Here is a 17,662-nt window from a genome sequence, read left to right on the forward strand (position 1 = left end):
AGGTTGGTGTCATCCACCATCACATATCACATATCTTTCTGACTCTAACCCTCCATTCTTTTTCTTATAAGGGCCTTTGTGCTTACATTGGGTCCACATGGATAATCCAGGGTATCTCTCCACCTCAGGATCTTTAACTTAATCACATCTGCAAGCCCTTTTGCCATATAAGGTCATCACATAATCATAGGTTGTAAAGGTTAGAATATGGAGAAGGGACTTAATCTGTCTACTACAGCCATATTCATTATTAGCCAAATTCTGTTTCAAATGTTTAACCATATTTTGTGACCAAAACCATGCCAAAGAAAAAGAAATGGAAGGCAAAGTGGTTGTCTGAGCAGGCTTTACAAAAAGCTGAGACAAGAAATGCAAAAGTGAAGGAAGAAAGGAAAAGATACATCCAACTGACTGCAGAGTTCGAGAATAAAGCATGGAAAGATAAGAAAGACTTCCTAAGTGAACAACGCAAAGAAATAGAGGAACACAATACAATGGGAAAGACCTGAAATCTCTTCAATAAAATTGGAGATACCCATCTTTGTCATGCAAAGATGAGCATGATAAAGGATAGAAGTGGTAAGGACCTAACAGAAGCAGAAAAGATTAAGAAAAGGTGACAAGAACACACAGAACTTTACAAAAAAGTCTTAGTGACCCAAATAACATGATACTGTGGTCACCCACCTAGAGCGAGACATCCTGGAAGGTAAAGTCAAGTGGGCCTTTGGAAGAATTACTACAAACAAAACTTGTGGAGATGACGGAATTTGAGTTGTGCTATTTAAAATCCTAAAAGATGACATATTGAGTGCTGCACTCAATACATCAGCAAATTTGGAACCCTCAGCAGTGGCCGCAGGACTGGAAAAGGTCAGTTATCATTCCAATCCCAAAGAAGGGCAATGCCAAAGAATGTTCCAACTACCGTACAACTGAAATTCCCTGGTAGCTCTGAAATTCCCTGGTAGCTCAGCTAGTAAAGAACCCACCTGCAATGCAGGAGATCCTGGTTCAATCCCTGTGTCAGGGAGTACCCCTGGAGAAGGGATAGGCTACCCATTCCAGTATTTTTGAGCTTCCCTGATGGCTCAGATGGTAAATAATCCACCTGCAATGCGGAAGACCTGGGTTCAATCCCTGGGTTGGGAAGATCCCCTGGAGAGGCAGGCATGGCAACACACTTCAATATTCTTGCCCAGAGAAACCCCATGGACAGAGAAACCTGGTGGGCTACAGTCCATGGGGTCACAAAGAGTCAGACACAACTGAGCAACTAAGCACCATACAGCTGCATTCATTTCACATGCTAGCAAGGTCATGCTCAAAATTCTTCAGGTTAGGCTTCAGCAATATGTGAACCAAGAACTTCATATGCAGAAGCTGGGTTTAGAAAAGGCAGAGGAACCAGAGATCAAACCGCCAATGTTTGTTGGATCATGCAGAAAGCAAAGGAGTTTCAGAAAAACATCTACTTCTGCTTCATTGGCTATGTTAAAGCCTTTGACTGGGTGGATCACAACAAACTGTGGAAAATTCTTAAAGATATGGAAATACCAGATCACCTTATTTGTCTCCTGAGAAACCTGTATGTAGGCAAGAAGCAACAGATAGGACTGGACATGGAACAACAGACTGGTTCAAAATTGGGAAAGGAAAATAACAAGCCTGTTTATTATTACCCTGTTTATCTAACTTCTATGCAGAGTTCAGTTCAGTTCAGTCACTCACTCGTGCCCGACTCTTTGCAACCCCATGAATCGCAGCATGCCAGGCCTCCCTGTCCATCACCAACTCCCTCTATGCAGAGTACATCATATGAAATGCTGGGCTGGACGAATCATAAGTTGGAATCAAGATTGCCAGGAGAAATATCAACAACTTCAAATATGCAGATGATACCACTCTAATGGCAGAAAATGAAGAACTAAAGAGCCTTTTGTAGAGAGTGAAAGAGAAAAGTAAAAAGAAACTGGCTTGAAACTCAACATTCAAAAACTAAGACTATAACATCTGGTCCCATCAATTCATGGCAAATAGAAGGGAGAAAAGTGGAAACAGCGACAAATTTTATTTTCTTGGGCTCCAAAATCACTGTGAACATTGACTGCAGCCATGAAATTAAAAGAACCTTGCTACTTGGAAGAAGAGCTATGACAAACCTAGACAGTGTATTAAAAAGCAGCGACATTACTTTGCCAACAACGGTCCGTCTAGTCAAAGCTATGGTTTTCCCAGTAGTCATATATGAATGTGAAACCTGGACCATAAAGAAGGCTGAGCGCTGAAGAATTGAAGCTTTTGAACTGTGGTGTTGGAGAAGACTCTTGAGAGTCCCTTGTGCTGCAAGGAGATCAAACCAGTCAGTCCTAAATGAAATCAACTCTGAATATTCACTGTAAGAATTGATGCTGAACTGAAGCTCCAAAACTTTGGCCACGTGATGTATAGAGTACACTCATTGGAAAAGACTCTGATGCTGGGAAGAACTGAGGGCAGGAAGAGAAGGTAGTAGGAGAGGTTGAGATGGTTGGATGGCATCACCTACTCAATAGACATGAATCAGCAAACTCTGGGAGATAGTGATGGATGGGGAGGCTGGCATTCTGCAGTCCATGGGGTTGCAAAGAGTTAGACACAAACTTGGCAACTGAACAACAAAGCACTACTCCCACTGAATGCTCACCTTACTGAACTAACAGCTTTGTCATTTCCATATTTCAAATATTAGTTCTTTTAAAAGTTTTGGCAAGAGGAAATTTAGCAGAAGAATAAGATTATGGTTGTATCACAAATTCCCAGAGCTGTTAATATCTGAGTAATTCCTTAAGTCATTATTATTGTTTGAAATATTCCCAAAGTATGTAGTAATTTTATTACAGGAGGGAAAGCTAAACTCCTATCACAAAAGCATAACTATTCTGGAGTTGAAAGATACCTAAAGGATCATCTCAATTTCAGGGATGACAAACACAGGATCTTCCTGACCCAGGGATCAAATTCCAGTCTCCTCCATTGCAGGCAGATACTTTACCCTCTGAGCCACCAGGGAAGCCCCATATAAGGCCCAGGAGGTTAAATTCTGATAATTTACCTCAATCTCTCATGGAGAGGAGAAGGAACATAAATTTACTATAAGAATGTCTAACTGTACAGAAAGCTAAGAGCTGCTGCATTTACACGAAAAATTACTTAAAACAGTTTTTATTGAAATATAGTTTATTTACAATGTTATGCCATTCTTTGCTGTATAGCAAAGTGACTCAGTTTTATACATATCTACGTTATTTTTAATATTCTTTTCCAGCATGATTTATCATAGGATATTGAGTATAGTTGCCTGTGCTATACATTAGGACCTTATTTTATCCATTCTCAAAGTAATTGTTTTGCATTTACCAACCCCAGTCCATCCTGGTCCCTCCCCCCTCCACCTTGGCAACCACAAGTTTGTTCTCTATGTCTATGAGTCTGTTTCTCTTTTGTAGATGGGTTCATTTGTGTTATATTTTAGATTCAACATATAAGTGATATCACACTTACCTGACACAGGCACACTGTGTGACTTACTTCACCTAGTATAATAATCTCTAACTGCATCCATGTTGCTGCAAATAGCATTATTTTGTTCTTCTTAATGTTTGAGTAGTATTCCATTGTATATGTATATGACATCTTTGTCCATTCATCTGTTGATGGATATTTTAGGTTGTTTCCATGTTTTGCCTATTCTGAATAGTGCTGCTAGAACATAAGAGTATATGTATCTTTTGGTATAAAAACAGGCATATGGATCAATGGAACAGAAAAGAGAGCCCAGAAATAAATGCAAACACCTATGGTCAATTAATCTTCGACAAAGGAGGCAAGAATATAAAAATGGGAAAAAGACTGTCTCTTCAACAAGTGGTGCTGGGAAAGTTGGACAGCCACGTGTAAATCAATAAAATTAGAACACACTCATATCATATACAAAAATAAACTCAATATAATCTATAAAAACATTGAATCACTATGCTATACATATGACATTAATGTAATATTGTAAATCAACTAAATTTCAATATAAAAAAAGAAAGAGGTCCTACAATGACATTTGCATTCCTAATGTTATTTTAAGGCTTTACTGCATACTTAATTATTGAAATTCAATTAATTGCTTATGATTATCAATAGAAGAAACTTCTACATATTGAGGTATGGGGAAGTCATTCTAGCTTGTACATGATTTAACTTGAATTCTATGCTAACTAAAACAGCCTGTTTGTGGCCAAATGCACATTGCTTTAATCATTAAAGAAAAAAAAAAGGTGCATTGACCAGAAGTATAGAATGTCCATGTTAAAAAATAAAGATTAAATGCCTCCTTTCCTGGGACAAAATAAAAAACTCAAAATGGCTTAAAGACTGAAATATAAGACATGATACCATAAAACTCCTAGAAAAGAACATAAGCAAAACATTTTCTGACATTAATCACACCAAAGTTTGCATAGGTCAGTCTTCCAAGAATTTGTTAATCTCAGGTTCAGGTTGATTTCTTATTTAGCCATCTCAGCTTCTTAACTATTGAAGCAAATCCTAAGACAGTTTTCTAAATATCTAGAGGAATTCCAGATAAAAATTCATCAGACTCAATGAAAATAGACATATTTGCCAGAACGCTACACATGATAGTTATCAGGCCACATAAGAGAGGTTCTACTGTTGCTGTTCTGATGACTGGTTAGGAAAAAATTGTGAAAGTCTTTAGGCTCTATAAGTAATATTGTTTCTGGTTTCCCTGGAGACAAGGCAATTAGCTCAGTGGTCTAATGGAAGCCTAAGATAAGAATCTTATAACATATATGCATGGCATGAAAGTGCTTTTAAGAAAATCAGTATGTCTTCACTTTATTTCTTAAAAGCCAAAGCATTCTTGAGAAAGAAGAATGGAACTGGAGGAGTCAACCTGTTTGACTTCAGGCTCTACTACAAAGTCACAATCATCAAGACAGTATGGTACTGGCACAAAGACAGAAATATAGATCAATGGAACAAAATAGAAAGCCCAGAGATAAATCCACACACCTGTGGACACCTTATCTTTGACAAAGGAGGCAAGAATATACAATGGATTAAAGACAATCTCTTTAACAAGTGGTGCTGGGAAAACTGGTCAACCACTCGTAAAAGAATGAAACTGGAACACTTTCTAACACCATACACAAAAATAAACTCAAAATGGATTAAAGATTTAAACGTAAGACCAGAACATAGGCAAAACACTCTCTAACATAAATCACAGCAGGATCCTCTATGACCCACCTCCCAGAATTCTGGAAATAAAAGCAAAAATAAACAAATGGGACCTAGTTAAACTTAAAAGCTTCAGCACAACAAAGGAAACTATAAGCAAGGTGAAAAGACAGCCTTCAGAATGGGAGAAAATAATAGCAAATGAAGCAACTGACAAACAGCTAATCTCAAAACTATACAAGCAACTCCTGCAGCTCAAGTCCAGAAAAATCAACGACCCAATCAAAAAACGGGCCAAAGAACTAAACAGACATTTCTCCAAAGGAGACATACAGATGGCTAACAAACACATGAAAAGATGCTCAACATCACTCATTATCAGAGAAATGTAAATCAAAACCACAGTGATGTACCATTTCATGCCAGTCAGAATGGCAATGATCCAAAAGTCTGCAAGCAATAAATGCTGGAGAGGGTGTGAAGAAAAGGGAACCCTCTTACATTGTTGGTGGGAATGCAAACTAGTATAGCCACTATGGAGAACAGTGTGGAGATTCCTTAAAAAACTGTAAATAGAACTGCCATATGACCCAGCAATCCCACTGTTAGGCATACACACCAAGGAAACCAGAATTGAAAGAGACACATGTACCCCAATGTTCATCGCAGCACTGTTTATAATAGCCAGAGCATGGAAGCAACCTAGATGTCCATCAGCAGAAGAATGGATAAGAAAGCCGTGGTACATATACACAATGGAGTATTACTCAGCCATTAAAAATAATACATTTGAATCAGTTCTAATGAGGTGGATGAAACTGGAGCCTATTATACAGAGTGAAGTAAGTCAGAAAGAAAAACACCAATACAGTATATTAATGCATATATACGGAATTTAGAAAGACGGTAATGATAACCCTGTATGTGAGACAGAAAAAGAGACACAGATGTATAGAACAGTCTTTTGGACTCTGTGGGAGAGGGCGAGTGTGGGATGATTTGGGAGAATGGCATTATAACATGTATATTATCATATGTGAAATGAATCACCAGTCCAGGTTCGATGCATGAGACAGGGTGCTCAGGGCTGGTGCACTGGGATGACCCAGAGGGATGGTATGGGGAGGGAGGTGGGAGGGGGGTTCAGGATGGGGAACACGAGCACACCCATGGCAGATTCATACATTCATGTCGATGTATGGCAAAACCACCACAATACTGTAAAGTAATTAGCCTCAAATTAAAATAAATAAATTTATATTTAAAAAGCACCTAAATTAAATTATACTGTATCTAGTGCTACCTATTCCTTTCAACAAATACCAGAATCTCTTGAATAGATTTGAAAGGTTAGTTTGATTACTAAATATATGTTAGGCTTATTCTTTTTTCTAATCATAGAAAATGTAAACATGAAGTGGAAATTAAAATATAAAGATTTTGGATAGGCCAATAAGAACTGCTATTGATATGTGACTAAGCCTCTCAATAAATAAAGAATAAAGTATTCATATTTCCAGAAATAACCAGATACTTTGATATGAAGGAAAGAATGTGTTCATTTCTACTTACAGAACAGATAAAAAACTCAAAAAAGATGGCTTTACATGTGTATGTATGTGTGTTATGTAAATTGTCATTCCAATAATAGCAAATTTTCTGACTACTTCTTTAATAAACCAATTTGATAGTAAAGACTAGAGCATATATATGATGTTCAAGGCTCTTTCCACTGTACAGGTAGGGTACAGATGTCTAGGGAAAATCTCAGCAACTTGAGGGCAGGTCAAAACATAAAATTTTTGGTGGCTGTAAAAATATTCTTAATAAAAATAGCTTAATTCCTCCCATTAATAGAAGTAAATAAGTATCCCAAGAGAAAACAGGAAATATAAGAAAATAAAAATTACACCATCCAGGGAGAAGCACTTTAAACATTTCTTTGAATATATTGCAATTTCATACCCAAACACACATATGTATGATTTTATATAAATTGGATCACAGGTATAAACCTAGTCTGAAACATTTGCTTTTTTATTTTTCCTAAAAGAATATTATCAGGTATATCTTTTCATTTCAATAAATAAGGAACTACATAATCATTTTTATGACTTCAGAGTGTTCTTTCACAGAATGCTCCATAATCTATTTAACCAAGCCCTTACTATAAGATATTAATCTTGTTTATGATTATTTTAGCTACAATAAACCTTGATAAACATTCTATACATCTGTCTTGTTTACCAACTTGTTCAACTGTCTTTAAGGTAAATTGCCTACAATTAATTCTAATTGTCAGCAGTTAGAAGTGCTGGTTAAGAGAGTATGCATATTTTAAATTCACACCTAACAGAAAGTTTGCCCAACCCTTTTGGAAAGCAATTTTTCAGTAAGTATTAAGATCCTTAGATGGGCCCGGGGAGGAGGGAGTGGTCTTCTGAGCTGTGGCAGTGTGGCCTGGTGAGGAGGATGGGTCAAGTAGAGAGGACAGTTACCCTGCTCTGAGGACGGGATTGTTGCATGACATAGACAAAGGTCTGTGTAATAAGCCAAGGTCACAATGGGCAGGAGAGGATAAGAGGGGTCCCTCAAGGTAGTTTAGGCTTAGTTGAAAGGTACAGTTTCTGGAGGAGAGATGCAATGGGATTATTGAATACCAATATCTGTGCATCTTAACATCTGTGCACTCTGACATACTGGGACCCTGTTAACTGCATACCTTTATATCTGCACACCCTGACATCTACTGGAAGCCTGGCTTCTGCATGCCCTGATATCTCCATGCTCTAGGCAGGGCACAGTCAGGTCCAGAAGAAACTGTTTCTAGCACTGAGTAGTCAGTAATCAGCTCCCACACCTTGCTCTCAGTCACTCAGAGGCAAAGTCTGCAGGAGACCACTGTTAGCCCAACTGCTGGAGAGACCAGGGAAACAAGACGCTCTACAAGGTGTGGTAAGGAAGGCTTGGGAAAGGCTCTAGGAACTATCTTGATAAAAGTTAGTGAACAGCAGCCAATATACATTAGCATACTACTCAGCCAAAAGCAGTCTTGCCATGAGTATGTTTAATACCTCTATGGGGAAACTGCAGCGACAACTGTACAAGGGGGAGTACCCTATATTCCAATATGCACCAGTGTTTGAGAGTGACTTTATACAGGTCAGCAGGAAAGGAGAAGTGATTGATGTGCACAACCGGGCCCGAATGGTGACTGTGGGCATCGTTCGTACCAGCCCCCACCTCACACTGCCTGATGTCATGCTGCTGGCCCAACCAGCTGCTATCTGTGATGACTCTAACAGGCATGGCCCTGCTGCCCGAAAGAGAGGTAAAAAGCCTACACAGATCTTAGAGCTAACCAGGCTGCTTCCCTTAAAGTTTGTAGAGATATCCATTCATAACAGTAAAAAACAACAGCTCTGCCTGAAGCTTGCCACTGGCCGCTCTTTTTACCTTCAGCTGTGTCCTCCTACAGATAGAGGGGATCTTTTTATTCAGTGGAAAAAACTCATTTATATCCTGAGACCATCAGTAAACGCTCACAGCAGAACCCAGGCCACCCCAGCTAGGAACATTCTGGACATAACTGGATCTAAGAAAAGAGAAGAAGTGCCCAGTGGTAAGTCTCAAAAAGATGGGGCCAGGGTGCTTAGAGAGAACAGCTAAAAGTCCTGCAGAGGCTTTGGTACAGAGGCTCATCTGGAAAATATTCTAATTTTTGGAAGGACTCAAGACCAAATGAGCCTCATTTGGAGCCCATGGCACCCTAAGGAGGTTCCTAGTGCTTCTCCAAAGAGTTCCCCAAGGCTGTATTGAAGAGATTTGTTAGCTGTCAGCAAGTGTTAATTTCATATCCAGTATCATATTGCCACCTGCAGCAGCCTGACCTGACCACCCAATCTATTCCTGAACATATACTCCAACCCAGGTAGGCAGACATTTTTCAGAATGTATGTCTCCTCAAGACTGCCATGTACTGATTTTTGTATTAATCAGTGACAGTGAGATGTGCATAATTTGTTAGTACCTATCAAAACACTGGGCTTCCCAGGTGGTACAGCGCTAAAGAATCCATCTGACAATACAGCAGATGCAAGAGATGCAGGTTCAATCCCTGGGTTGGGAAGATCTCCTGGAACAGGAAACGATAACCCCCCATCCCCCATCAATATTCTTGCCTGGAAAATTCCATGGCCAGAGGAGCCTGATGGGCTATAGTCCATGGGTTCACAAAGAGTTAGACCTGGTTGAGCACACACACACATACATCAAATTATTAAAGCACATATCGTCTGACCAGGATAAATACTAACAAAATGTGTATTTTAATAAATATTCTCACTGACACAAACTGTTCCAGCAAAACTAGAGTGGTCATTGTAGAGATACTGTAGGATAACTTCTTGCATCAAATGGCAGAGTAGAATTGAAAGCTCAAAATTCTTACTATAAGCTCTTGTTGTTTAGCTACAGAAAGAGAAGGAAGCAGTTTTACTGGTATCACTTTCTTTACTTATCTTCCCCTAGGCAAATGCTACCTTTATCTATGGAAGAAATCAAGATCGAGTAAGCATTCAGAGCCTTTACATAAACCTTGATGAGTTTAGGGCCACTTAGAATGATTATGGAGAAGGCAATGGCACCCCACTCCAGTACTCTTGCCTGGAAAATCCCATGGGCGGAGGAGCCTGGTGGGCTGTAGTCCATGGGGTCGCTAAGAGTCGGACAAGACTGAGCGACTTCACTTTCACTTTTCACTTTCATGCATTGGAGAAGGAAATGGCAACCCACTCCAGTGTTCTTGCCTGGAGAATCCCAGGGACAGGGGGAGCCTGGTGGGCTGCCGTCTCTGGGGTCGCACAGAGTCGGACAAGACTGAAGCGACTTAGCAGCAGCAGCAGTGTGAAAACCATCGCACATTAATTTTATTGTGAAATATAATAAGTATTTTTATAGTTTACATCATCACATTAAAAATGTTGTTATAATTATATATGTATATATATGTGCTAAGTCATTTTAGTCATGTCTGAATCTTTGTGACCCCATTGACTCTAGCCCTCCAGGCTCCTTTGTCTATGGGATTCTCCAGGCAAGAATATTGGAGTGGGTTGCCATGTCTTCCTTGAGGGCATCTTCCCCACCCAGGAATCTCTTATGTCTCCTGCATTGGCAGGGAGGTTTGGTGCTAGTGGTAAAGAAACCTCCTGCCAATGCAGGAGATGTAAGAGATGCTGGTCGATCCCTGGGTCAGGAAGGTTCCCTGGAGGAGGGGATGGCAACCCACTCTAATATTCTTGCCTGTAGTATCCCATGGACAGAGGAGACTGGAGGGCTACAGCCCATAGTGTCATGAAGAGTCAGACATGACTGAAGTGACTAAGCATACATATATATACACACACACACACACACACACACACACACGTTAAAGGGGAACCCATTAACAATTGAGAACATTAGTAAAAGAAGACTAGAAGAGAAATTTGGTAAAAGAATTCTGTTTGATTTGTTAGATTAAATACATTTTTTTAAAAAGGTTCTGCATCTCAAGTAAGTTTATACATTTAAAGCAGTAACAATTAAAAACCCAATAAGAATACTTTTTAAACCTGACAGAGTATAAAATATAAATTAAAAAGCAGACAATCATGTCAGCTAACAGTTTTAATACAATGATATTTCTCCTGCAGTATATGTGCAAAAATATCAAAGTGGATCACTGTTTTTAAAAATAGGAAAATTAAAATAAGACATTCAGAAAAAAACCTAAGCCAAGCATGATGGCATATAATGAAAGGAATGAGAGCTGCTGTCAAATGTAAGGTCATAGAAAAACTAGATATCAACAAGTTAAAAACAAATATAAAGCCATATTTGAAATTTTTTAAAAGAAATTCTAGATGAAATGAATTTTTTAAAAAGACCATAAGGTTTAGTGACTTTGATGGTTAAAAAACTACACAACATATGCCCATACAATATTATAAAAGGAAGAAAAGCTTCAGATCGGGAAACAATTTAGGGTAAATATAGCTATTAAAATAGCTCAAGTGATACAAGCCTACACCGAAAAATGGCAAATAAAAATATTAAAAATTATAAACAAAAGCAAGTTACTACCAAGCCTACTCCCAAACCTAGTAGAACAAAATAAGTTAAAATTTAAAAAATAAATGTAAATGTTAATAAGATGATGGAGAACCCAGATACAGTCATATATTATGATAGCTTAGAGTTCTGCTATTTTATAAGAATTCTACTTTTGAAAATAAAAATACAAAGATATTAATTTTATGAGCCAAAAAATAGGTAAAAGCGTTCAATTATTGGTAAACTGTTAAGCAGATAAGAGTATATTAATAAAATCAAAACCTATGTTTCTTAACTTCCTTTTTTCTATACCCTTGACTAACATACACACAAACACACCCTTTTAAATACATAAAAGCGTTTTTAAATTTATTTATTTTTAATTGAAGGATAATTTTTTTACAGGATTGCATTGGTTTCTATCAAACATCAACAAGTGAAGAAATGAAACCCTATAGAAAATCATTTAATTCAAATACTATGTAATTCTGACAATATTCCAGGAACAATGTTGGCATTAAATCATAGACACTGAGCAATACACAGTGTACCTTTATGGATCTCACAGGCTGGTAAATATTGAAAACAATTCTGTAAGGTTAGTATAAATTGTCTTAAAGTTTTATAAATAGCTTATACTAAGATAAAGAGATTCTTTAAGTGCAATAAATCAATATTGGAATTTGAGTGGCTGTGATTAAATTATGGCATAGATGTAAAAACATGTAACGGTCTCTTGAACACAATTGCTTCATATTTGTTGCAAAACAGAAAATAATACTTTTGAGATATACTGAATTCTTTCTTAGCCTAGATTATTTTTCCACTTTTATTTTGTGTAGCTACATAAACACACCTTTGCCATTACACTATTTTTCATATTAAGTGCTTTTTCATCTTTATGTAGAAATGAATTCACTGTGGCTTCAAATTTCCTAATTCTGTTCGGCTTGTTTTATTTATTTCTGAAGCTCTTCTAAGGGCTTGTGAATCACAATGCACAAGAAAAATTTGAGGGTGATACAATAGAATTAAAAGTGACTTAATGAGTAGTGAAATGATTTCAAAATTATAATCAATGTTTTAGTGTTCTATTCTCATTTTGGGATTGTAGTGCATAATTGTCAGTGGCACACATTATTCTACAATATTCCATATGCTAAGGAAAAAAATCACTATGCTTTTGGAGAGCTCTCACATGATTTCTTTTAAATCATTTTACTATTATTTAAATATGAATTATGATTCAATTTCAAAATAGCATTCTTTAAAATGAAATATTTCAAACTCATCAATACTAAAACCTCTTATACACCTCAATTTTTCTAGAGCTAGCATCATGACCAAAATAAAATTATAATTATGTAGAGTATGTGTTGACTTATGCATACATGTACAGCTAGTTATATAAGCATTTTACTGACCCTCAAATGAAGAAAAATTTCAAAGTATAAATAAAATACTAATTGGATTTTCAGTGGGTAATAAAAAAGATTTACTTAAAAACCTAGACAACCATTTTTATGTTTTATTGTATCTTAAGAAAGTAAACCATTACCTGTGCAAGAATAGGGAAGCCAAGATTCCTACATCCGTTACAAGGAGTTAATGCTTCCCAGAGTCCTGAGGGCCCACAAGTGTTCTCATCATCATCATCTTCTTCCACTTCTCCTGGTGACAAATTTATTGTAGATGAAGTTCTCTGAAATTAAATTTATATATACCAATATATTATATCAATGTCAGTTAAATATCTTAACATCAATTAAATTACATAAATTTCTCATGGTGTATGTTAGCAAGAAGAAATTAGCTTAATTTTGGCCATAGTTATGTGACTGTGCTATGGAAATCAGCCAAAAAATATGTGTAATTTAATTTTGAGTGTGAAAGAAAACAAAGTGAAAAAACTGGGTGACAAAGATTAGTAAATTGCAAAGTTCATGTTGAAGAACAGGACATGAAAATGACTCAAGAGAACATAAAAACAGCAACAAACATTTTGATTTCTAATGCAATCAGAGGAACAAAATGAAAATATTGAAATAAGAATTGATAAAAAGTCCATTTTTTTCACAATGTCATCAAAAAAGTAGACTCATTTTTGGGAAAAAAAAGAAATTCATAAAATTTCATATTATATGCATAAGAGGGGTATGTGCTAAGTCGCTTCAGTCATGTTCAACTCTTTGCAACCCCTGGAACTGTAGCCTGCCAGGCTCCTCTGTCCATGGGATTCTCCAGACAAGAATACTGGAGTCAGGAGCTTTGCCCTCCTCCAAAGGATCTTCTACACCCAGGGATTGAACCCCTGTCTTTTATGTCTCCTGGGAAGCCCTTGAAAGAGGGGTAACACTTTTAAAGTTAATAATAGGACTTCCATGCTAAGCAAACATATTTAGTTTTGCTATTTTTCAAATCTCACTTAAATGATAGCACAACTTTTGCAAAAATGATCTAAACCATAAGGACAAGGACAGCAGGGGGGAAGTTAACAGATGAGCAATATCTAGAAAACATTCAGACAATGATAAACAGATGATTTATCAATTTCATACAGAAAACCTGAGGAAACGGAAAGCAAATTGTCTGCAAAGAGGAAGAATAAAAAGCAGATCTATTCATGATTCAACTCCTCTAAAGGACTTATGAATGAGAGAGACTGACTACCTGTGCAGTAACAATGCAAGAAATTTCGTAGGTGCTGGTGGAGCTAAAACAGAATAGAAACTCTATATTAGAAATTAGACCCCAGACTTATCACCCAGCCAAGAAAATAAACCTTCACCACCTGACAAGAAATTGGAGATTTACCTTCTGGTGAGGTTGAAGCAAAGGGATTATGAATTCTAAGAAACCAGGCACAGTGAACTGAGGGATGCCTCTTTAAAAACAATGAAATTTAGTGATTATCTATGTAGTAAATAAAGATGCTCCATCTGCCCCAGTGCCTTCTTCCCACATTCATCTTAGAGAGCATGGCAGCTAAGTTCATATCTCCCAGGTAGCAGATGAGAGTATACTCCGGACTGCTCAAGAAAAACAATCTGTAAGTACTTAGGAAAATGGTAGAGGGGTCCATGCCTTAATGCCTACTATGAAACCCCTCCCAAACAAACTCCATCCACATAAACAGTTCCTAATTTTTCAGTTAAATATGAACAAGAGTATGATAGCCATATATTGGAAGGAAGCTTTTAACAGGTCAAACTAAATATACAGATAAAAATTATAAACAGTATCCTCAGAGAGAGAGAATACATAAAATCCAATAGAACAGTTGGAAAATAAGTCTGAGCAAATTCCCCAGAGGACAGAACAGAAGAAGTTAAAAGTTAAGAAAATTAAGGGATCAAACTAAGAGTTCCAAGTAGAGGTAACAAGAAATTGTCAAAGTAACAATGCAAGAAATTTTGCCAGAACAAAAGAAAAATTCCACCTTAAAAGAACCTGAATCACCAGTCTATGTTCAATACAGGATACAGGATGCTTGGGGCTGGTGCATGGGGATGATCCAGAGAGATGATATGGGGTGGGAGGTGGGAGGTGGGAGGGGGGTTCAGGATTGGGAACTCATGTACACCCGTGGCGGATTCATGTCAATGTATGGCAAAACCAATACAGTACTGTAAAGTAAAATAAAGTAAAAATAAAAATTAAAAAAAAAGAACCTGCTGAATATTCAGCAGATAGTATTTTTTTTAAATAGCAAAGACAATAAGTTTGTCTAGAAATATTCAGAGTGTAGTGTTCAGTATAACATTGATAGATCATGATTACTGAAGTTAGTAAAGATAGTTTACATACTGAATTGTAAATAGCACCCATCTCCCCCTAAAAGTTGTTGCTTTACAAAACAGCATATAAGACTTCACAATACGACTGGTTTTTGCATTCACCTCTTACATTTCCCTTTATCAATTTTCAATAACTGAGAAATTAAGAACTTCAATAGTCCTTCAGTGAGTTACTGTCTTTAAGATATAAAACAATGCTACAGTGCTTTTATAATTACAATACAATAATACAGTGCTACAATCTACTGAGCCCTCTATTATTCATTATTTTAATTCACACAAGACTTTCAGGAAAATACTAAACTAAGCCACAGGAAGTCAAGTAAAACCCAAGGTCATAGAGATGGTAAGTGACAGAAAAAGAATCCTAATCCAGACTGCCTAACTCTAGGGCATCCAATCCATATGTTTGATCAATGCTATCTATAAAAATGACTAGAATGATCAAATGGGCATCTCTTTCACCAACTCATGATCAATTATTGGTTTGACCATCAAGGTTGACACATATGGCAGTATAAATCATATGCCTGGCTAACAATTATCAACATTTTATAATCAGTTTTCTTCTGTCTCTTTCTCCTCCCCAAAGAAAAACTGCTTATGTCTGTTCCCAGCTCATAATTCTTCAATTACTTCCCATTGTAGAGCTAATAATATCCATATTCCTTAATATAGCTTCAAGGTTTTATGGTCAAACTGTTTTTCAGCCCCTTTCTTACTCCCTTTTATTCACCCAAGGCTATAACCAAATGGAATTATTTATCCTTTCCCAATTTGTGCATGCTTTTATTCATGCCCTCCACCTTACTTCTCCATACAACTATTGTACTGGTTAACAGTTTAGACTGTAAAATTAGTCCTGGATTCAAGTTCTAACTCTCTTACTTTTTAGCCTACTAATTAGTGTGATTTTCAGAGTATAGGACCACTGGCAGCCTCACTTACTTTATGCAGTGGGAAAATAGTACAGTAAATTTTTCCTGAAAAATAAGGTAATGAATATATGGTACCTGACACGCAGACAGGTTTCAATAAGTATTAACCACAGTTTTTAGCTATTGTTCTCCTATAATACTATTGATTCCTCAAGATACAGTTCAGATTTCACCTCTTACATAAAATTTTCCAGATTTACCACAAACAGGAAGGATTTTGTTCTCTTCTGAAAGTCTTCAGTTCTTTCTGTCAGTTTGTGTATTCTGTTATTTCACACAGACTTTGAAATGACAAATGGTACAGTGGCAAAGAGCAAAATTTTTATAGTCAAACAGATATATATTTAATATATACAAATAGATGTATATTCCTGGCTTTGCCACTTCCAAGCTGTGTTACTGAGCAAATCACATAATCTGACTAATCCTCAGTTTCCTTATCTGCAAAGTAGGCATAATAATCATTCCTACTTGAAGGGGTTATATGAGGATAAAATTAGTTGCTTGACAGTGACAGGTAGATGAAAAATAATCAGTGGTGCTGCAGTGCTGTCACTCAGTCACGTCTGACTCTCTGAGACGCTATGGACTGCAGTCTGCCAGTCTTCTCTGTCCAGGAGATTTTCCCAGCAAGAATACTGGAAGGGGGTGCCATTTCCTCCTCCAGGGGCTCCTCCAGACCCAGGGATCAGAGGCGCATCTTCCGTGTCTCCTGCATTGCAGGCAGACTCTTTACCACTGAGCTACCTACTGTGGAAGCCCATAAAAAATAATCAATAGATGTTATTTTTATTATAATCTTTGGCCTGAAAGAGTTATATACATACAAACAGACACATACAAATTATTTTTCTTAGTTAATTGTAAGTTATCCGAAAGCAAATATGCCTTATTCACATTTGCATCTCTTACTATGTGCTTTTGGATAATGTAATTTAATAATTATTTATTAAATAATCATTAAAGGAATGAGTTTTAAACTAACATTTCATTTGACTATCTAGAAAATTTTACTAAAAATAAGAGGTATATATAATTGCATCACAAGTCTCATATTGTTATTTTACTTTTATTTTATATTAACATTTGCCAATAGCATTAGCAAAAGTAGCATTTATTTTCTAAATTTTATGGTTTAGTACTGCCCCCTAAAGACAGTTTAGAAGTTAGCTGTTAGAAGTTGCTGCTGCTGCTGCTAAGTCGCTTCAGTCGTGTCCGACTCTGTGCGACCCCTTAGACGGCAGCCCACCAGGCTCCCCTGTCCCTGGGATTCTCCAGGCAAGAACACTGGAGTGGGTTGCCAATTCCTTCTCTAATACATGAAAGTGAAAAGTGAAAGTGAAGTCGCTCAGTTGTCTCAGACTCTTAGCGACCCCATGGACTGCAGCCTACCAGGCTCCTCTGTCCATGGATTTTCCAGGCAAGAGTACTGGAGTGGGGTGCCATTGTTAGCTGCCCCCTAAAGACAGTTTAGAAGTTAGCTGTGTACAATTCAATGTTACTCAATTTTCAAGGTCATCCTACAACTTAGGACAGATTATAATACAAGTCCTCTGACTCTAGGTCCTATAATCTTTCTCAGAACTACTAATT

General features: G+C 37.1%; 2 protein-coding genes across 6 annotated transcripts in view; one reads left to right on the plus strand and one right to left on the minus strand.

Moving 5' to 3' along the window:
* The window catches only part of GARIN6 (golgi associated RAB2 interactor family member 6), a 45,571-nt gene extending 36,664 nt beyond the window's left edge, over positions 1-8,907 (plus strand). Inside the window, exon 2 of the mRNA XM_027973911.1 lies at positions 8,267-8,907. Coding sequence (XP_027829712.1) covers positions 8,267-8,907 — 641 coding nt within the window. The remainder of the gene's footprint in view (positions 1-8,266) is intronic.
* The window catches only part of ANKS1B (ankyrin repeat and sterile alpha motif domain containing 1B), a 1,156,475-nt gene that overhangs the window by 851,335 nt on the left and 287,478 nt on the right, over positions 1-17,662 (minus strand). For all 5 annotated transcript variants that reach the window (XM_060413093.1, XM_042247116.2, XM_042247115.2 and 2 more), the window contains exon 9: positions 12,893-13,036. In XM_060413093.1, the coding sequence (XP_060269076.1) occupies positions 12,893-13,036 (144 nt within the window). The remainder of the gene's footprint in view (positions 1-12,892; positions 13,037-17,662) is intronic.

Source organism: Ovis aries, chromosome 3, assembly GCF_016772045.2.
Source record: "Ovis aries strain OAR_USU_Benz2616 breed Rambouillet chromosome 3, ARS-UI_Ramb_v3.0, whole genome shotgun sequence".
Lineage (NCBI taxonomy): Eukaryota > Metazoa > Chordata > Mammalia > Artiodactyla > Bovidae > Ovis > Ovis aries.